The 19,016-nt window shown below is 42.7% G+C and overlaps 1 protein-coding gene and 1 long non-coding RNA gene across 2 annotated transcripts; both read right to left on the bottom strand.

The window, feature by feature from the left end:
* Positions 1-2,336: 2,336 nt before the first annotated feature.
* On the bottom strand, positions 2,337-3,683 carry LOC136509507 (uncharacterized). The gene is made up of 3 exons (XR_010772364.1): positions 3,335-3,683; positions 3,149-3,257; positions 2,337-2,662 (listed from the first exon to the last, which is right to left on the bottom strand). It is a non-coding gene; the product is annotated as an uncharacterized lncRNA (long non-coding RNA).
* A 476-nt stretch (positions 3,684-4,159) lies between these two features.
* On the bottom strand, positions 4,160-4,978 carry LOC136507616 (lectin 7-like). Its single transcript, XM_066502285.1, has one exon. It carries the CDS (start codon positions 4,976-4,978, stop codon positions 4,160-4,162), a length of 819 nt encoding a protein of 272 aa, XP_066358382.1.
* Positions 4,979-19,016: the final 14,038 nt, after the last annotated feature.

Here is a 19,016-nt window from a genome sequence, read left to right on the forward strand (position 1 = left end):
TTATGTCGAGAGATATAGTAAAATCTGTGTTTAGAATAAGCATAATGTCTTATAATTAAGAACAGAGTGAGCATTGTATTAGTCAGATGCAATGGTGAGTTGGTGACATGGGTACCGAAAAAAGTGAGAGCCTATTTGCAGCAGTCCCTAACTAAATATATGTACACTAGTATGTGGAGTAGAAAGCACAACCGTAGAAAACAAAGATACTGAGAAACGAGAAAACCCCTGAAGCGTGAACATTACACAGTTCTTGTAAAATCCTAACTTGGAGCAGCGACAAGCAGCAGTTTGTTAAGTTTGAACAGTACACAACAATAATTACTACCACGTAGAATATGGGGTGGTAGCACTGGTAAACTGGCAAACGATAACTTGGACGAGCCTGCCGTCGTGCCAGCAGTCTCTGCCGAGCGGACTCCGCTGGAGTAGGAGCTGCCGGAGATACCAGAGTCGACGCCCGTCGAGGCAACGATGCCAGCAGATGGCGGCGTCGCCAGCTTGCTGTACACGTGTAAGGAGAGCGCCGGCGCCGGCAGCTTCCACTCCCCGGACTGCAGGGCATGCATGCCCTCTGCGATGGATGGGCGCTGCTCGGGGTCACGGTGCGTGCACCAGAGCCCAACGAGCAGAGCGCGCTCCATCTGCCGGTCGTGGGCTTCGTCTCCCCGCAGCCGTGCGTCAGCCGCGTCCAGGATGCGGCCAACGGCTTGGCAGTACAAGGTCTCTACCCAGCAGCGAGAAAGACGGATCCCGGCGGTCCACGGGTGGCCGACCGGAGACGATCTCAAGCAGGACGACGCCAAAGCTATAGATGTCTGACTCCGTGCTCTGGCGGTGCGTGTTGACGAACTCTGGATCGATGTACCTCATGGTGCCCTTGACGAGGTCCGTCGTCTGTGGGCCGGTGCCATGGTCGCCAAGGCGTGCGAGACCGAAGTCTCCTAGCTTGGCGTTGTAGGACGAGTCAAGCATGATATTGCTCGGCTTGATGTCACCGTGCACGACGCGTTGGTCCCCAGTCCCTGTGAAGGTAGTGCAGCGCTGAGCCTAATCCCAAAATGATCTTGTACTTAATATTCAATTTAAGTATCACCAAAGGTTTATACTTTGTGGTTAGTTAATACCACTGAATGCGTCCATGGAAAATCTTACTACTATTACTAATCCGTTGATGAGGACCTTCCAACTTAATATTCACAAGATACATACAGAAAAAAAAGGTAAATCCTACACGTATATATCCTCATAAAGTTCAGAAACATGGAGCCATCAGTCCTATAGATTGTAGAAATAATAGGCAATGGATATGTATTCTACATGGTGGTGTGATGCAAAGGGAAAAGTCTAAAAAATATACGGTGAAATATTTGTATTAGGTCAGAACAAAGATCTTGAAGTATTTAACAGGTATTATATTGTTGTGTTAGTAAAAACATAGAGAGAAAGTGTGCGCAAAGCTAAGGTAAACAATTTTGATTAGTTGTAAATATATATGAAGCCTAGTATTAATTCTTCTACTAGTAGAGAAACGACCTTTGATTCAGCTTGAAATTTGGCTTTAGTCCCGGTATATTTCGCGCCCGGGACTAGAGAGACCTTTAGTCCCGGTTTGTAGGTCCAACCGGGACTAAAGGTCATGCCCAACGGCTACTGCGGCAGACTTTTGCTGCAGGGGACCTTTAGTCCCGGTTGGAGCTACCAACCGGAACTAAATGTTAACTTTTACTCCCGGTTGGTCCCTCCAACCGGGAGTAAAAGTCTACTCCCGGCTGGAGGCTACATCCGGGATTAGAAAGGGACCTTTAGTCTCGGTTGCTGTCTCCGACCGGGACTAAAGCTTGAAACTGTAACAAGCAGTCTTTTGAGCTGACAAAAGACAGGAAGTAGCTTTACTTGTACTAGGAAGTAGCGTACTTGTGTGCTTGGCCGGGAGTACTTGTGTGCTTGGTCGGGAGTAAAGCTTGTGTGCTTGGCCGGGAGTAAAGCTTCAGAGAGTCTTTTGAGCTTCAGAGATACCTACATACAAATATACATTATCTGTGGATTTGAATGATTAGAAAGGCACCTTTAGTCCCCAACCGGGACTAAAGCTTGTGTAATAGGCAGTCTTTTGAGCTGACACCGATGCAACTGAACACGATCAAATCAATTAGTCCCGGCTGGTATTACGAGCCGGGACTAAAGGTATACCTTTAGTCGTACCTTTAGTCTCGGCTGGTATTATCAGTCGGGACTAAAGGTCTTTTAGTCCCGGGCGTTTACAGGAGCCTCGATGGGCCGGCTCGACCTGAAGCCCACACATAGGAGAGAGCATATACCAGAATGGAGCGGAATTGCTGGCAAAGTCACTGTATATGGCATTCAGATCCAAATATGCTTTTCAAAGCCAAATTAAGACTAGGAAATCATTCATTACATCATTTGTTTAGCTTGCCTCCAAAACTGAAAGTAAGTAGTAATAATCAACTATAGTTATGTTACAGTGGGGGCAGCAAACTCGCCTGTGCTGGGACGCAGCTCATAGAAGCTTGCCTCCAAAACTGAAAGTAAGTAGTAATAATCAACTATAGTTATGTTACAGTGGGGGCAGCAAACTCGCCTGTGCTGGGACGCAGCTCATAGAGAACTCACCGGCCCATGGCGCCTCAAAGCCATGCATCTGCAGAAACAATTGTAAAGAGAGTGCCTTAATTCAAAGATGGAGTAGAAAATGGGTGTGCCATACTGGCATACAACATGGCCATAGTATCTGCAAATTTAAAAAAAATAAAAGAAAGCCTCCGAAGAATAGGGAAAAAGAGAAACATAATCAAATACATTCTCAACTACTCCTATCTTTTTTCCCAGACAATGCACATACATAGTTCCAAACAATTAAAGAACCACATACACATAATTATTTTTCTACATTAATGTTAACCTGATATCTAGCATAGCATTGCAAACATGATTTATCTGAATTGCAGAATCTCTAGCTTATCTGAATTTACTCACAAATACATATATAGCCATTCCTAGATCCTAATCACGAAGAAGCACATCCTTCCAAGATATGAATATCCATAGTACCACTAGAGATTTGAACAATAGATTGAGTATGCTAGAATCACAGAAACGGCTGTAGTGCCATTGGACTAGAGCTCACCCGGGGGGTTAGGTTGCTGGGGATTGCAGCCTCGCCGGTCGCTCTTCGTGGAGAAATCCTGTCGCCGTGGCCACCGCACCCGATTCCCAGCGACGAAGTGATGAGTCCTCTGCTAATTGAAGGAGAGAGACAGAGTAGATCTGAGCGGAAGAGGTTGGCATAGAGAGAGAGAGCGAGATTTCTCACCATGGCTGCTGCACCACCGATGGCTAGCGCACCGTTGTTGTGCCTGCGCCTTCGTCTCGGCACCGCGACCGCAAATCTAGCGAGTGGGGTCGGTGGTGGCTGCTGCGCGCAGGTTGGAAGGACACAGCGGCGGCGGATGCGGGTGGGGGTGAGGTGGCGGCGGCGGACGCGGTTGGGTGCGGTGGCGGCGGGCGGACGCGGCTGGGTGGTGCGGCGGCGGCGCCGGCGGATGCGCCCGCTTGGGCGGGTCGCTGCCCTTACGCGAGCGAGTGCGCGGGCGGCGGGGATGCGAGACGACTAGTTGGGGGCAGCATGAGAGGATAAGGGTGGGAAAAAAAATTCCCCTCGCGCACTACTCTTCTCTGTCCACTGCGCGCTCTTTTTTCACGCTTCTATCTTTGATACGTGGGCCACGCCAGCGATTGGAGCGCGCGCTCAGCTGCAGACTCTTGGCTCTGGGCGTCCCTGTCGGTGTCAGCACCTTTTCCCCTCGGTACAGTAGAAACGCAGGGGAAAGTTAAGGCGTCCGTGACGGAGCGGTGCAACCGAGAGGAGTGGTTTGCACCGACGGGAAAAAATTGCTTTCGGGTAGTGGCCTCACCGTTGTTTGGCTCATCGGATTCCTCGCTGTCGGACCCTAGGCGTGGCCGGGCATTTCTTGCACGCATCATCTTTCTCCATAGGAGAAGACCCCAACCTGCAGCACAAACAAGGAGAGATGCTACAGGAACTAGTACCCGGAGTAGTAATCTCGCCGAGGGCTCGGTTTTGACCGCTTTCGCCTTGGGTCCTTGGAGTGTGGAGTTGAAGGACCATGACAGGAGCTCAGTGCAGCTCGACGCAGGTTCCGGTTGATGCAGAGAAGCCGACGGCCACTGTCTTGGGCAAGCTTTGTGTAAGGTTGACGCTCGCGTTGACGCGGTATGTGGTGCCGTTGACATGCAGGTCGACGGCTAACTTCTTGTTCACGTTGTTGTAGCTGATCATGGCGGCCTTGGTGAAGGGGGATGTGAGGTTGTTCATCCCCGGTGTATCTGTGGTCGTCACGGACATGATCGAGTTGACATCGATGCCGATGTGCTGGCTGTAGCTGTTGTCGTCCCACCAGTTGTTACCGCCAGAGTACGTGTCGAACTCAACGGCAACAACCCGGCCGTCACCCGTCGCATTCAAATAGTTGCTGCTGTTGAAGAGGTAGAGGTACCCGCCAAACGTTGTGGCTGCATTGGGCAGGACGACGCCGCCGCTGCTCAGGTTAGGGTTAGGCCAAGGCGAGAGGAAGAAGGCCATCCCGTCGGCCGTTCGAGATGACCAGTTCTGGCACTGCTGGTACTGGCTGGAGTTCGTCGGGGTGATGTTGAAGGAAAAAGTAGTGGTGAAGCTTGCTACCTCGCCGGTATCTTCATTCCACAGCGGCACTGGATACTTGTACCACACTCGACCTGTGCTGTTAATTGACTCGGAGAGGAGGTTCGTTGTCAGCTCGATACCTCTGCTTCTGACGAACTCGGCGTCGGGATGGCACACGATGTCGAGACTGCAGGGGTCATCAGCAGTTGAGTTGCTGAAGTTGTAGCTGAATGAAACCGATGACGATGGAGGTACGTGCAGGCATAGCACGAAGAAGCAGTAGAAGAGGCACATGAAAGCGAGAGAATATAAGGGGGCTGATGAGCTCGCGGAAGCCATCGTTGGAGCTTAGCAAGAAAACAATGCTTCTCGTATGGTGCATGGCAAGATCCCAGTCCCTTTGGACTGGATGTCTATACATATATGGCAGGTAGCTCTGCCTTTTGTTTATTGAGTATTTACCGAGGTTTTAAATCTCCGGCTATAGCCTCCGCTATCTCCGGCTATAGCTGTTCGAGTCAAGAGATGAGCTAGTCAAAATCGTAGTCTATGATTCATATCGCTTCCGTTGTTTCTGTACAACAGTAATTGGGACTGTTCAATGCAGGCTTCCTTCATCGTCAGTTTACTACCCGGACAACTATTTGCATCTCCTATTGGTAGACGCATGGAACACCTTTTCATTGTCTAATAAAAAATGCAGCAAAGCTTTTGCGACCCTTTCAAAAAAAAATTCAAATAGTATAATCTTCAATAGAGAAATGAGCCAAACTGAAGTTCTACTACTTGAAAAGCTGTGCAATTTTTTGTACATCAGCCAGCCTCCTCGTAGCTAGAATGAGGAGACGACATTGTTTCAAAAAAAAAAAAAAGAATGAGGAGACGACGATGATGACGAACGACTCAGCTCACGGGTCGTCTCCATCCCCTGCATAGTGTTGCTGCTTGGTGGTTGCCAATTAAAGGCTGCACGCACAGAGGACGGTGGGTCTTAATTCATTTGCTCCACCAAACGTCGTGCATTATGCTAGTGGTGACAAGACACTGCACGACAGTTCTATATGCATGGTTCATTCAAGCGTTCACGATGGTGATCAATAATGTTGGACGTTGGAACCTGGGTGCTGGCACAATGTAATAAGGCGAGTCCAATGAGAGTTTCAAATGAGTTTAATTCTTATTTAACTAGTCTCTCAACCCGTGCGAATCTTATAGGAGTAATTGTTTTCTCTTGTAATAACTTCACTTATAGTCAAAACACGGCTATATTATTGACCTTGATCAGTTGATCTTAGAATGGATCACGTATACAACTACTCTATACAAGTAACTATGCGGCTGTTCGATGAACCGGAGCTAGTTACCAATTGGCTTAAAAATAAGCTTAAATTAGATTTGGTTAGTTAGCTAGGTGGCTAATAGCTAGTTAAAGACTTAGCTCTCTAGTTATAAGCACAAACGAAACACTTTAATCAGTCACGTTAAATTAAAACACATCTTTAATATAAAGATCAGTGATGCGGCTAAACGGAACGTGTTATTGATTCAGGGTTGCCAATGGCTAGGAAAAAACCGTGACAAGTTATCATAGACTCTTCGTCCCAACAGGACTTGTTATTGGTAATAGGGGCTGGCCCTTGCTGACAGTGCATCCAGGTGGAGGCCTAGTGCCCGCCGCCATATGGACCGCGTGGCGCGGCGCGGCACCCCTGCCCCTGGTGGCCACTCCTTGCCAGACTTAGGGCATCACTACTAGAGAACAGACTTTAGAACGATGTCCCAATTTGACATTAGCCTCGGCATTTTTTGCCCCCGGGACTAAAGGACCCTTTAGTCTCGGTTGGTAATACCAACCGGGACTAAAGGTCCCTGCCCAACGGTCGTCCGCGGGTCAGGGATCTTTAGTCTTTTAGTCCCGGTTTGGGTTATGCCCCGAGAATAAAGATTAATCTTTAGTCTCGGTTTGGCCCCCTAACCGGGACTAATTATCCTGGCCTATAATCCAGCTCATTTCTTCCTCCCCGAGCCCGAGCCATTCCATTCAAACTCACTGCCTCTGTTCTTCAGCTTGCTGTTGTTCTTGCTCTCTCCCCCTCCATTGGTATTGCTCTTCGATTTTGGAGGTAACAAACTTAATCCTCTTATGTTTTATCAGTAGCTTATCTCATTTTGCGATGTAGATGCATGTGTAACTTTATATGTTGGACTTTATTATGATTTTATATGTCATTTTTAGCTCAAAATGACATGATGATTTGCATATATGTTTGGATAAACAAAAGTTAAATTAGTTCATCAAATGAAATGAAATACTTAGAAATCATGCCTTTTATTTTTTAGAATTAAATTTTCCATGAAATGAAAAACTTAGAAAATAGTTAGAAAATTGTAGAAAATTCGTACTAGTTGAACTTGCAGACCATGTTCAGGTCGGCGAGCATGTTCTCTGCCGAGCGGTAACGGACGTCAAGGAGGAGCTTTGATTCTACGAGGGAGAGCGGCAACGGTCGTGGAAGACCGTGTTCCCATTCTCGTAGAATCGGAGCTCTTCCTTGGCCAAGTACGGTGCCGTCCGGTGGAGAAATGCTCGCCGAGTTGATCACGTAAGCAAGGTCAACTAGTACGGATGGTTATTTATTGAAACATGTTTTTGAGCTATAATTTGATGGATATTTGATAACTTCAGACCTATAAATGTCATCTACAAATGTTACTATCCTCGGCAACCTAAATGTCCGTGAGCTCGCCGATATCGAGCAAGTCACTTAGAATTATTTTTTCTATGAAATGAACTACTTCAAAATCATGCCTTTTTTTAGAATTAAATTTTCCATGAAATGAAAAACTTAGTAAATAGTTAGAAAATTATAGAAAATCCGTACTAGTTGAACTTGCGGACCGTGTTCAGCTCAGCCAACATGTTCTCTGCCGAGCGGTAACGGACGTCAAGGAGGAGCTTTGATTCTACGAGGGAGAGCAGCAACGGTCGTGGAAGACCATGTTCCCTTTCTCGTAGAATCGGAGCTCTTCCTTGGCCAAGTACGGTGCCGTCCGGTGGAGAAATGCTGGCCGAGATGATCACGTAAGCAAGGTCAACTAGTACGGATGGTTATTTATTGAAACATGTGAAATCCGCACTAGTTTTGTTTAAATATATCATTTTAGAAAATATGAAATTTACACTAGTTTGCAAAAATAAGTATAGAAAGTAGATGACAACTGGTACCGGATCATCGGCCTCTCGTTCGGTTGCGAAACGACTGAGGCCAGAACTCCCTCTCATTATCTGCGGCAAGTGTAAGCAGAAGATTGTGATGGAGTACCGAGTCAAGAGACAGGGACCCAACAAGGGTCGTGTTTTCTACAAGTGCCCGGATCGCGATGTGAGTTTCTTACGCATTTTATAATTATGGCTAATTGACCTGCTTTTCTTGAATATTTTTGACTAAATATTTTTTGGCTTTAATTTCAGTGGGAGGGCAATGGATGCGATGGTTGGTACTGGGAGGAAGATTATGCTACATACGTGCAGAATTTGGGTGCGCTTGAGGTAGCGGCTGCTGCTGATGAGGCAGTGAGCCAGCAGGAGAAGCTTATTGATATTCAACAGAAGAATGATTTGTCTGTTTTAGTTGCGTACGATCACGAAATAATTATGTTACTGAAGTGTATTGTAGTTTTAGTTTGTTTAGTGATAGTTGGGATTGCTTACGTTGTAGCCAGGCTTAGTTAATTAATCAACCGTGTGTGTGTCATTTATGTTGTGTAATAAAATACTTAATTATGTTCAAGGTTTTCATAATTTGTCGTGTAATACAGATTATGTCACGCCATTGGATGTACAATGCCGATCGCCGCTCCCAAGACTTTATTGAGGGCTTGCACTATTTCTTAGGTGTGGCCGAGGCAAATAAGCGGGATGGTTTCATGTGCTGTCCATGTGCCCCATGTAAGAATTTAAAGGAATATTCAAGCTCAATGAGTCTTCATTCACATTTGCTTAAGTCAGGTTTCATGTCAAACTATATATGTTGGACTAAGCATGGAGAAAGCGGGGTCATGATGGAAGAAGGTGAAGGAGAAGATTTAGACATTGATGACATTATTGCTTAGTATGGTGCCTTTGATGATACTATAATGGGGGGAGATGAAGAAGTGGTAGCGGTAGAAGATGATCTCGGTGATGCTCTTGGCGATGCCATTCGTGATGCACAACAAGAATGGGAAAGTGAAAAAGAGAAAGTTAAGTTCGAGCGCATGCTTGAGTATCATAGGAAGTTGCTATACCCGACGGCCGAAGAGGGGCAAAAAAAGCAGGGTACAACACTGGAATTGCTACAGTGGAAGGCAAAGAATGGTGTATCCGACAAGGCATTTGGGAATTTATTGAACCTCATAAAGAAGATGCTTCCGAAGCCAAATGAATTGCCCGCCACTACGTACAAAGCAAAAAAGGTTGTCTGCCCTTTGGGATTAAAAATCCAGAAGATACATGCATGTCCTAATGACTGCATCCTCTACCATGGCAATGAATACGAGAATTTGGATGAATGCCTGGTATGTAAAGCATCACGGTATAAGATCAGGCGCGATGATCCTAGTGACGTCGAGGGTGAACAACGTCCTAGAAAGAAAATCCCTGCCAAGGTTATGTGGTATGCTCCTATAATACCACGCTTAAAACATTTGTTCAGAAATAAAGACCATGCAAAGTTGTTGCGGTGGTATAAAGAAGACCGTAAGGTAGACAATATGCTGAGACACCTAGCTGATGGGTCCCAGTGAAGAGCGATAGACAGGGAATTTCCAGAGTTTGCAAATGAGGCTAGAAACTTAAGGTTCGCCTTAAGTACAGATGGTATGAATCCTTTTGGAGAGCAGAGCACTAGTCATAGCACTTGGCCAGTTACTCTATGTATCTACAACCTTCCTCCATGGTTATGCATGAAGTGGAAGTTCATTATGATGCCGATCCTCATCCAAGGTCTGAAGCAACCTGGCAACGATATTGATGTCTATCTGAAGCTATTAGTTGAAGAACTTCTAGTTTTATGGAACAAACTAGGTGTACGTGTCTGGGATGAGTACAAATAAGAACACTTTGACCTACGAGCAATGTTGTTCGTAACAATCAATGATTGGCCTGCTTTAAGTAATCTTTCAGGTCAGACAAACAAAGGATATAATGCATGCACACATTGTTTTGATGACCTTGACAGTATATATTTGAAAAGATGTCGAAAGGTCGTGTACCTTGGCCATCGTCGATTCCTTCCTTTGAATCACCAAGTAAGAAAGAAAGGGAAGCATTTTAAAGGTAAGCCAGACCACCGGAAGAAGCCTCATAACCGAACCGGGGAAGATGTACTCGCAATGGTCAAAGATGTGAAAGTAGTATTTGGAAAGGGATAAGGCAATGAATCTGTTCCCAAAGATGCTAAGGGACACGCACCCATGTGGAAGAAGAAGTCCATCTTTTGGGAGCTACCCTATTGGCAAGTCCTAGAGGTCCGCAACGCAATCGACGTGATGCACCTGACAAAGAATCTTTGTGTGAACCTGTTAGGATTCATGGGTGTGTACGGGAAGCCAAAGGATTCACTTGAAGCACGCCAGGACTTGCAGGGCATGAAACAACGAGACAACCTTCATCCAGAGAAGACAAATGATGGACGTTATTACTTAAGTCCTGCTAGCTACATGCTTAGCAAAGAAGAGAGGGACAGCATGTTCGAATGTCTAAGCAGCATCAAGGTCCCATCGGGATTCTCCTCCAATATAAAGGGTATAATAAATGTGCCAGATAAGAAATTCCTAAACTTAAAGTCCCACGACTGCCACGTGCTTATGACGCAATTGCTTCCAGTTGCTTTAAGAGGAATTCTACCTCCACATGTACGTCTAGCCACCGTGAAGCTATGTGCATTCCTCAATGCAATTTCTCAGAAGGCAATCAATCCAGTGGAACTAGCTACTCTACAGAATGATGTGGTTCAATGTCTTGTCAGCTTTGAGTTGGTGTTCCCTCCATCCTTCTTTAATATCATGACACACATCCTAGTTCATTTGGTGAAGGAGATTAGTATTCTTGGACCTGTGTTCTTACATAACATGTTCCCCTTCAAGAGGTTTATGGGAGTCTTGAAGAAATATGTGAAAGTCTGTTCTAAGCCTGAAGGAAGCATCGCCCAGGGCTATGGAACAGAGGAGGTCATTGAGTTCTGTGTTGACTTTATTCCTGACCTTGCCCCGATTGGCGTTCCCGAATCACGACACGAGGGGAGACTCAGTGGTAAAGGAACTTTAGGGAAGAAAACATATATCGGCATGGAAGACGATTATTTCAATAAAGCACACTACACAGTTCTTTAGAACTCGTCATTGGTGCATCCGTACATCGAGATACATAAGGAGTTCTTATGATCCAAGTTTCCAGGGAAGACTGAAGCTTGGATTAGGCGTCAGCACATGGAAAGTTTCAGTGGTTGGTTGCGAAAAGAATGTCAAGGCGATGACAATATTGATGAGCAACTGTATTTGTTGGCTAGGCAGCCATCGTGGCATATCCTCACGTACCAAGGGTACGAGATAAATAAGAATATATTTTACACAGTTGCCCAAGATAAAAGGAGCACCAATCAAAATAGTGGTGTTCGCATATATGGCACAGATCCAAATGGGAATATACAAACATATTATGGCCACATAGAAGAGATATGGGAACTAGACTACGCACCTAATTTTAAAGTCCCTTTATTCCGGTGCCAATGGGTGAAGCTGACCGGAGGAGGGGTAACAGTCGACAAAGAGTATGGAATGACAACAGTGGACCTCAACAATATTGGGTACAAAGAGGAACCATTCGTCCTTGCTGCCGATGTGAGTCAGGTGTTCTATGTGAAAGACATGTCTACAAAATCAAAGAGAGGAAAAAACGAAGACATCAACTCAATGAGGGATGAGCCAAAGCGCCATATAATTCTTTCTAGGAAAATAAATATAGTGGGAATTGAAGACAAGTCAGACATGTCAGAAGATTACGAAAGAAATGTCCGAATTCCACCCTTCATAGTGAAGAAAGATCCAAGCATCATGTTAAATGATGAAGACACTCCATGGTTACGACAAGATCATAACCAAGGGTCATACGTCAAGAAGAAATTCACTGTTGTGCCCGCATGATACAACGATGCATGTTTAATATATTATGTTTTAGAGACGAATATTATGTAATATGTTATGACTTCACAATTGTAGATCTTGCTGAGATGATCAAACTTGGTATTCAGAGTTTTTTCATCTGAGGTCATTTAGTGTCTCATTTGAGCAAGTTTGACCAAGTCAAATTTGGTCAAATAAAAAAACAACACTTTGACTCTAGTATTGTGAACTCTAAATGACTTCAAATTGAAAAGTTTTGAATACCAAGTTTATTAAACTCAAAAAGATCTACAATTGTTGTTTTGGTCAACTTTCCATTTGAGAAAGTTTGGATGGTTCAAATTTGTGATTTTTAAATTTTGACGCCTACAAACTAGTTTTCGGGACCCTAGATTGTCTCAAATTGAAAAGTTTTGAATACCAAGTTTGTTAAGCTCATCAATATCTACAATCCTTATATAGGCCATTTTTTCATTTGAGAAAGCTTGAACAAAATGTAGTTCAAATTTCACAAGTGTGTGACATAGTTTTGGAAAGTCTATATGAGATTCAAGAAGTTGTGACTAGTGTTTGATAAAAATTTCTCAAATGGGAAAATGAGCTATGTAACAATTGTAGATCTTGCTGAGGTGATCAAACTTGGTATTCAGAGTTTTTTCATCTGAGGTCATTTAGTGTCTCATTTGAGCAAGTTTGACCAAGTCAAATTTGGTCAAATGAAAAAACAACACTTTGACTCTAGTATTATGAACTATAAATGACTTCAAATTGAAAAGTTTTGAATACCAAGTTTATTAAACTCAAAAAGATCTACAATTGTTGTTTTGGTCAACTTTCCATTTGAGAAAGTTTGGACGGTTCAAATTTGTGATTTTTAAATTTCAACGCCTACAAACTAGTTTTCGGGACCCTAGATTGTCTCAAATTGAAAAGTTTTGAATACCAAGTTTGTTAAGATCATCAATATCTACAATCCTTATATAGGCCATTTTTTCATTTGAGAAAGCTCGAACAAAATGTAGTTCAAATTTCATAAGTGTGTGACATAGTTTTAGAAAGTCTATATGAGATTCAAGAAGTTGTGACTAGTGTTTGATAAAAATTTCTCAAATGGGAAAATGAGCTATGTAACAATTGTAGATCTTGCTGAGATAATCAAACTTGGTATTCAGAGTTTTTTCATCTGAGGTCATTTAGTGTCTCATTTGAGCAAGTTTGACCAAGTCAAATTTGGTCAAATGAAAAAACAACACTTTGACTCTAGTATTATGAACTATAAATGACTTCAAATTGAAAAGTTTTGATTACCAAGTTTATTAAACTCAAAAAGATCTACAATTGTTGTTTTGGTCAACTTTTCATTGGAGAAAGTTTGGACGGTTCAAATTTGTGATTTTTAAATTTTGACGCCTACAAACTAGTTTTCGGGATCCTAGATTGTCTCAAATTGAAAAGTTTTGAATACCAAGTTTGTTAAGCTCATCAACATCTACAATCCTTATATAGGCTATTTTTTCATTTGAGAAAGCTTGAACAAAATGTAGTTCAAATTTCATAAGTGTGTGATATAGTTTTAGAAAGTCTATATGAGATTCAAGAAGTTGTGACTAGTGTTTGATAAAAATTTCTCAAACATGAAAATGAGCTATGTAACAATTGTAGATCTTACTGAGATGATCAAACTTGGTATTCAGAGTTTTTTCAGCTGAGGTCATTTAGTGTCTCATTTGAGCAAGTTTGACCAAGTCAAATTTGGTCAAATGAAAAAACAACACTTTGACTCTAGTATTATGAACTCTAAATTACTTCTAATTGAAAAGTTTTGAATACCAAGTTTATTAAACTCAAAAAGATCTACAATTGTTGTTTTGGTCAACTTTCCATTTGAGAAAGTTTGGATGGTTTAAATTTGTGATTTTTAAATTTCGACGCCTACAAACTAGTTTTCGGAACCCTAGATTGTCTCAAATTGAAAATTTTTGAATACCAAGTTTGTTAAGCTCATCAATATATACAATCCTTATATAGGCCATTTTTTTATTTGAAAAAGTTGTAGAACAAAAAATACTACATTTTCTTTATTTTTATAGGTTCAACAAAAATTTCCTGTCAATTTTGGTCAAAAACCGAGAAAAAATTGAAACATTGACGTTACAATAATGTGATAATAAATTTCCTATCGAATAATATTAGTTTTATTAATTTTAAGTTACAAATATATTTTTGCATTAACAAAATACTTAGTATTAGTAACATTTATATTCTATATTCATAAAAGAAATTAAAAACTTTAGGTTACAAAATTTTCCTATTTACAATAAATAATTAGTTAGTCAATAATATTTTTTACAATAAATATTGCAAAGTATTGAAGTTGCTATGGAATTAATTGATTAACCTAGTATTAAACAAAATCAAAATCCCACGCCTTTCCAATTACGCTGGTGGGTTGCCAAAATTTGAGGCCTTCAGTCCCGGCCTAGGCCAAGAACCGGGACTAAAGGGTGGGCGGCAATTTCGGTGCCCGCTCAAAAACACCTTTAGTCCCGGCTGATAACACCAGCTGGGACTAAAGGACATTTAGTCCCGGCTGGTAAGACCAACCGGGACTAAAGGGTTGGACCTTTAGTCCCGGCTGGTAAGACCAGCCGGGACTAAATGTCCTTTAGTCCCGGCTGGTGTTACCAGCCGGGACTAAAGGGTCCCGTCCTATATATATCGAACGTCTGTTCTGTTCATCTTCGATCTCGCCTCCGTCGTTCAGCCCCGCCCGGCCACGCCATCCGCCGTCGTCGAGCTCGTCTCTGTCGCGCCGCCGTCGTCGTCTACCCCCGCCCGGGCGCGCCGCATCCCGTCTCCGCCGCCGCACCCGACCCCACCCTCCATCGCCGACGCTTCCCGCGCGCCCACCGTACCTCCGTTGAACTCTTGATCTATCTGCTGCTCTCGATCGGCCATGTTTTTTAGATTTTTTTTACAAAGTCTCGGCTGTATGTTAAATTAAAATGTATTAAATTTTAATTAGTAGTTTATTGTTAGTTTTTTAGTTATTTTTAGATAGTTTTTGATATACGTTAGATTTAAATGTATTAAAATTTAATTAGTATTTTATTTAGATAGTTTTTTAGATAGTTTTTTATTATAGTTTTTGATATATGTTAGATTAAAATGTATTATCTATTACTAGTTTATCTGATTTCATGTTAGATTTATTTAATTGGATTTAGTAATTATATATTCTATCTCTCTATATATATCTAGAGAGAGATTATATATGTATACATATGTACTTAATTATTTCTATATGTATATATACATGTACTTATTTTCATGTGTTGAGAGAGAGAAAAAATTGTATCTAGAGAGATATTCTATGTGTTATCACATGCATATCTAGAGATATAGACATATGCACTTATTTCTATGTGTTGAGAGAGAGAAAATATATTGTATCATTCTATGTGTATATATATACATGTACTTATTTCCATGTTTTTTGATCGAAAGTGTTTTTGATTCGATTCCAAAGCCTATACCTTATTATTGTTTATCCTTATGAAATATTATGTGTTATTATATTTAATTGGATTTAGTAATTCTATATGTGTTATCATATGTACTTATGTACCATAGTAATTCTATCTATGTGTTATCTTGAAGATACAAATGGCTACTCCGGATGATAACTTGGGTGATGACATAATGGCGGATATTATCAACGCCGGCACCAATGTGGATGTAGATGACATGAGTCAGTACTTTGCTGATTATGAGGATATCCTGAATATGTCGGTGGTTGAAGATCAACAAATTGTCGCGCAAGAAAATACTGGCGAGGTATATTCGATTATCTATCATCTCTTATAGATGCATGCGTACGTATATTTGTTGTTAATCGTTGTGTTTCTACTCATGTAGCCGGTCTCTGGATCTACATCAACCACCGACAACAGTAGGAAAGTCCGAGGGCCAAAAAAGCCATTAGAGGGCCGTTTCATAATATCAGAATTCGACACCGACACCGGCAAACCATTGGGACCACATGCTCAGACATATGTCAATCAATGTGGGTTCATTGTAAGGGATAGGATCCCAGTTAGTGCTCATGAATGGAAGCAGAAGATATCCGCTCCTAATGTTAGTTTTGTATCTGATCGTGACAAGAACCTAGCTTGGAGAGATATCACTCAGCATTTCACATTACAAGCAAATGATGCTTTGAAGGAGCTAGTGAGGGATTGGACAATGAAGAAGATGGCAACATTGTTCCAGAGTTGGAAGAAGACATTGTATAAAAAGTTTATCTTGAAGAATGCTATGCCGAATTTCAATGCTAAGGCGTTTATCAAGTTGGAGTCCCATTGGGATGCCTTCGTAGAATACAAGACATCTCAAGACAGTGAGGAACGTGTGATGAGGAATTGGCAGAATGCCCGACAGAAGCAATACCATCATCGCATGGGATCAGGTGGTTATAGGAGTGCTATTCCCAAGTGGCAGAACCTAGAAGCAGAGATTACTGCCAAGGGAATCATACCTGAAACAATAGAGAAGAACTGGCCTCAACGCGTGAAGAATTGGTTCTACGCTCATGAGGGAAGCCTAGACCCAGACACTGGCAAGCTAATTTTTGGCAAAAAAATTGAGAGAGCAACACAGAGACTAGCTCGTGCTAGGGAAGAAGCTGATAGTGGTGTTTTCAAGCCCAACAGAGAGAAGGATGAATTGACATATGCCCTAGAGAATCCTAAACACGGTGGTCGAACAAGAGGCTATGGGGCGGTTCCGTGGCTACACGCATTCCCAGCAGACAAGGATACCTACAGAAGCCACCAGAGAAAGAAGGATTAGGAGGCAGAACGAATCCGTGCATTGGAGCAATTTGTTGATGAGTCACGATAAGCATTGCTTGAATCACGTGAACGAGAAAAATCTCTTGAGGCAAGAATGCAGGAGGAGATCAAGAGGCAAGTGCAGCTAGCAATGAGTCAAATGCAATCGCAATCAACGCCGGGAGTCACCATTAGCCACGTTGGTCAGATGAAAAGCAGTTGTGCTTCTATGGAGCTGCCAGTTATTCAAGACGACGCTGGGTTGCGCTTCCCTGTTGATGACATTACCGAGCCTCTAACAACATGTGAGCTGCACATTCCAGATGGTAATAATGCATCAATCATGGTGGCTATCGGGGTTGTATCTCCAATAGACCGAACGAAGACACCAAGAATCCATGGGTCAGTTATTCAACCTGGATATGCTAGCATCTCGGTCGATAGAGTGCTCAAAGGTTACAGCAATGTTCCTCTTGACATTGAAGGCGGTGATGGGGAGAAAACACTAGGAGAAGCAGAGAAGACATTTATTCAATGGCGCAAACGCTTCATCATCATTCCTGGGGCGCCACCGCTTCCCCTACCTCACCCTAGGTATGAATGAAAGTGAATGAAATATTATTTTCCATTAATTTTCTATTGGCTTCAAAAATAATTGACACACAACTTGTTTTTGTAGCAGGGTCTCCCCCCAGCCTAGCCTAATCATTCATTCCCCATCTCATCACAGCGTCGCGGGGGGGTGAGACGACTTCATCCCCACGGTGATCACCAACTCCTACACCGGCCCCATCGCCTCCACAACGATCTCCAACTCCTACACCGGCCCCACCACCTCCACAACGATCTCCAACGCCTCCACGCCGGTCTCCACCAACACCGGCCTCATCGCCTCCACGCCGGTCTCCAACACCGCCCCCACCCCCTCCACAGCGATGCACTACAAAGACGTCTAAGGTCCCAGCGGCAAAGAAGACCCCGAGAAAAAGAGTTATTTCTCAAGAAATACTTCCTGAAAAGACTGATGAGCAAATAGCAGCTGAAGAAGACAAAAAAGTGAAAGATTTTTTTATAGATATAAAAAACAAGAGTCAAGCGAAGCTTAAGGAGAAGCCGTACTTTTACATACCACGAGATGTGCTGAGGCAGAAGGTCTACGCACACAAGAAAAAGATGATTAAACTTCGTAAGCCTTCGCCACTATCAGACTATGACCGCTCCCTCGTGAAGTCACATGATGCAGATAAGAAAAGGAAAAGAGCATCAGGGAAGGATGTCCCACAGCTCGAACAACAGAAGCAACCAATGCAAAATCTTGTTGTTGCTAATGAATATGGTTCCAACATAGAAGTCTATCGACCAGACAACTCTAGAGAAGTGTCGGTTCAAGCCCTTAATGCTTTTTTTCAAGATACTGGTTTAACCTTGGATCAATTGACGGGCAAAGCTCCAATCCAGAACCTGGAAGTTGATACCTGGAAGACTTATAAATATGGCAAAAGTTTGTACAACCCTACGGCTCTGAATGAATTGGGTACGCAAATATACTTGCTCAACAAGTGGTACATGCAGGCGTGTGGCAGGGGTGAGCAGTGGATCTTTGTCAGATTTAGAGACCATCATTACTTCCGTGGCGATGACATCTTACATATTAGTTTCGAAGAATTGCATCAACTATACCACATGGACGCTCTGGACAAATCAATCATTAGCTCCTTTTGTTTGTAAGTGATTCTTACTTTTATTTAATAAACTCACTTCCATGCGTACGTGTATATAATTATCCTCACATGTAACTTATATTTATATACAGATTTCAGATGTCAGAGCTCCAAAGAATACAAGACACCAGTGTTGGCTTCATTGATCCTTATATCGTATTCAAAACCGGTATTATTGTCAAGGAGCGGTGGGTATCTGAAGCACAGGAGAATATCATGATGTTCTTCGTGAAGCAGCACGACAAGACAACAATACTTTTCCCGTACAACTTTGAGTAAGTGTTAATAATAATGTAGTCTACACATTTTATGAAATATCAATACAACTTATATGCATGTACGTGTGTGTATAAACCAATGCATGTTTCACTGGATACTCATTGTCATTGAGTTAAACTTAAGTCGGTTAGTAATCTTTGACTCGTTGAGAAAAGAGCGGGCACTATACCAAGATATGATAGACATTATCCAGGGGTAATTTCGATCTCTCGCGCACAACTATTATTGAATAGACTTTGCCATAATTTATTAACGATCGTACATTATTGGTCGCACAGGGTTTGAAAAGAGTTTATTCGGCAACATCGCAAGGATTGCAAGGCACCACTTAATGTAGTT

This window comes from Miscanthus floridulus, chromosome 15, assembly GCF_019320115.1.
Source record: "Miscanthus floridulus cultivar M001 chromosome 15, ASM1932011v1, whole genome shotgun sequence".
In the NCBI taxonomy this organism is placed as follows: Eukaryota; Viridiplantae; Streptophyta; class Magnoliopsida; order Poales; family Poaceae; genus Miscanthus; species Miscanthus floridulus.

What these genes read in the sequence shown, in the direction of transcription:
- LOC136507616 (XM_066502285.1), bottom strand. Translation starts at nt 4,978, where the DNA reads ATGTGCCTCTTCTACTGCTTCTTCGTGCTATGCCTGCACGTACCTCCA.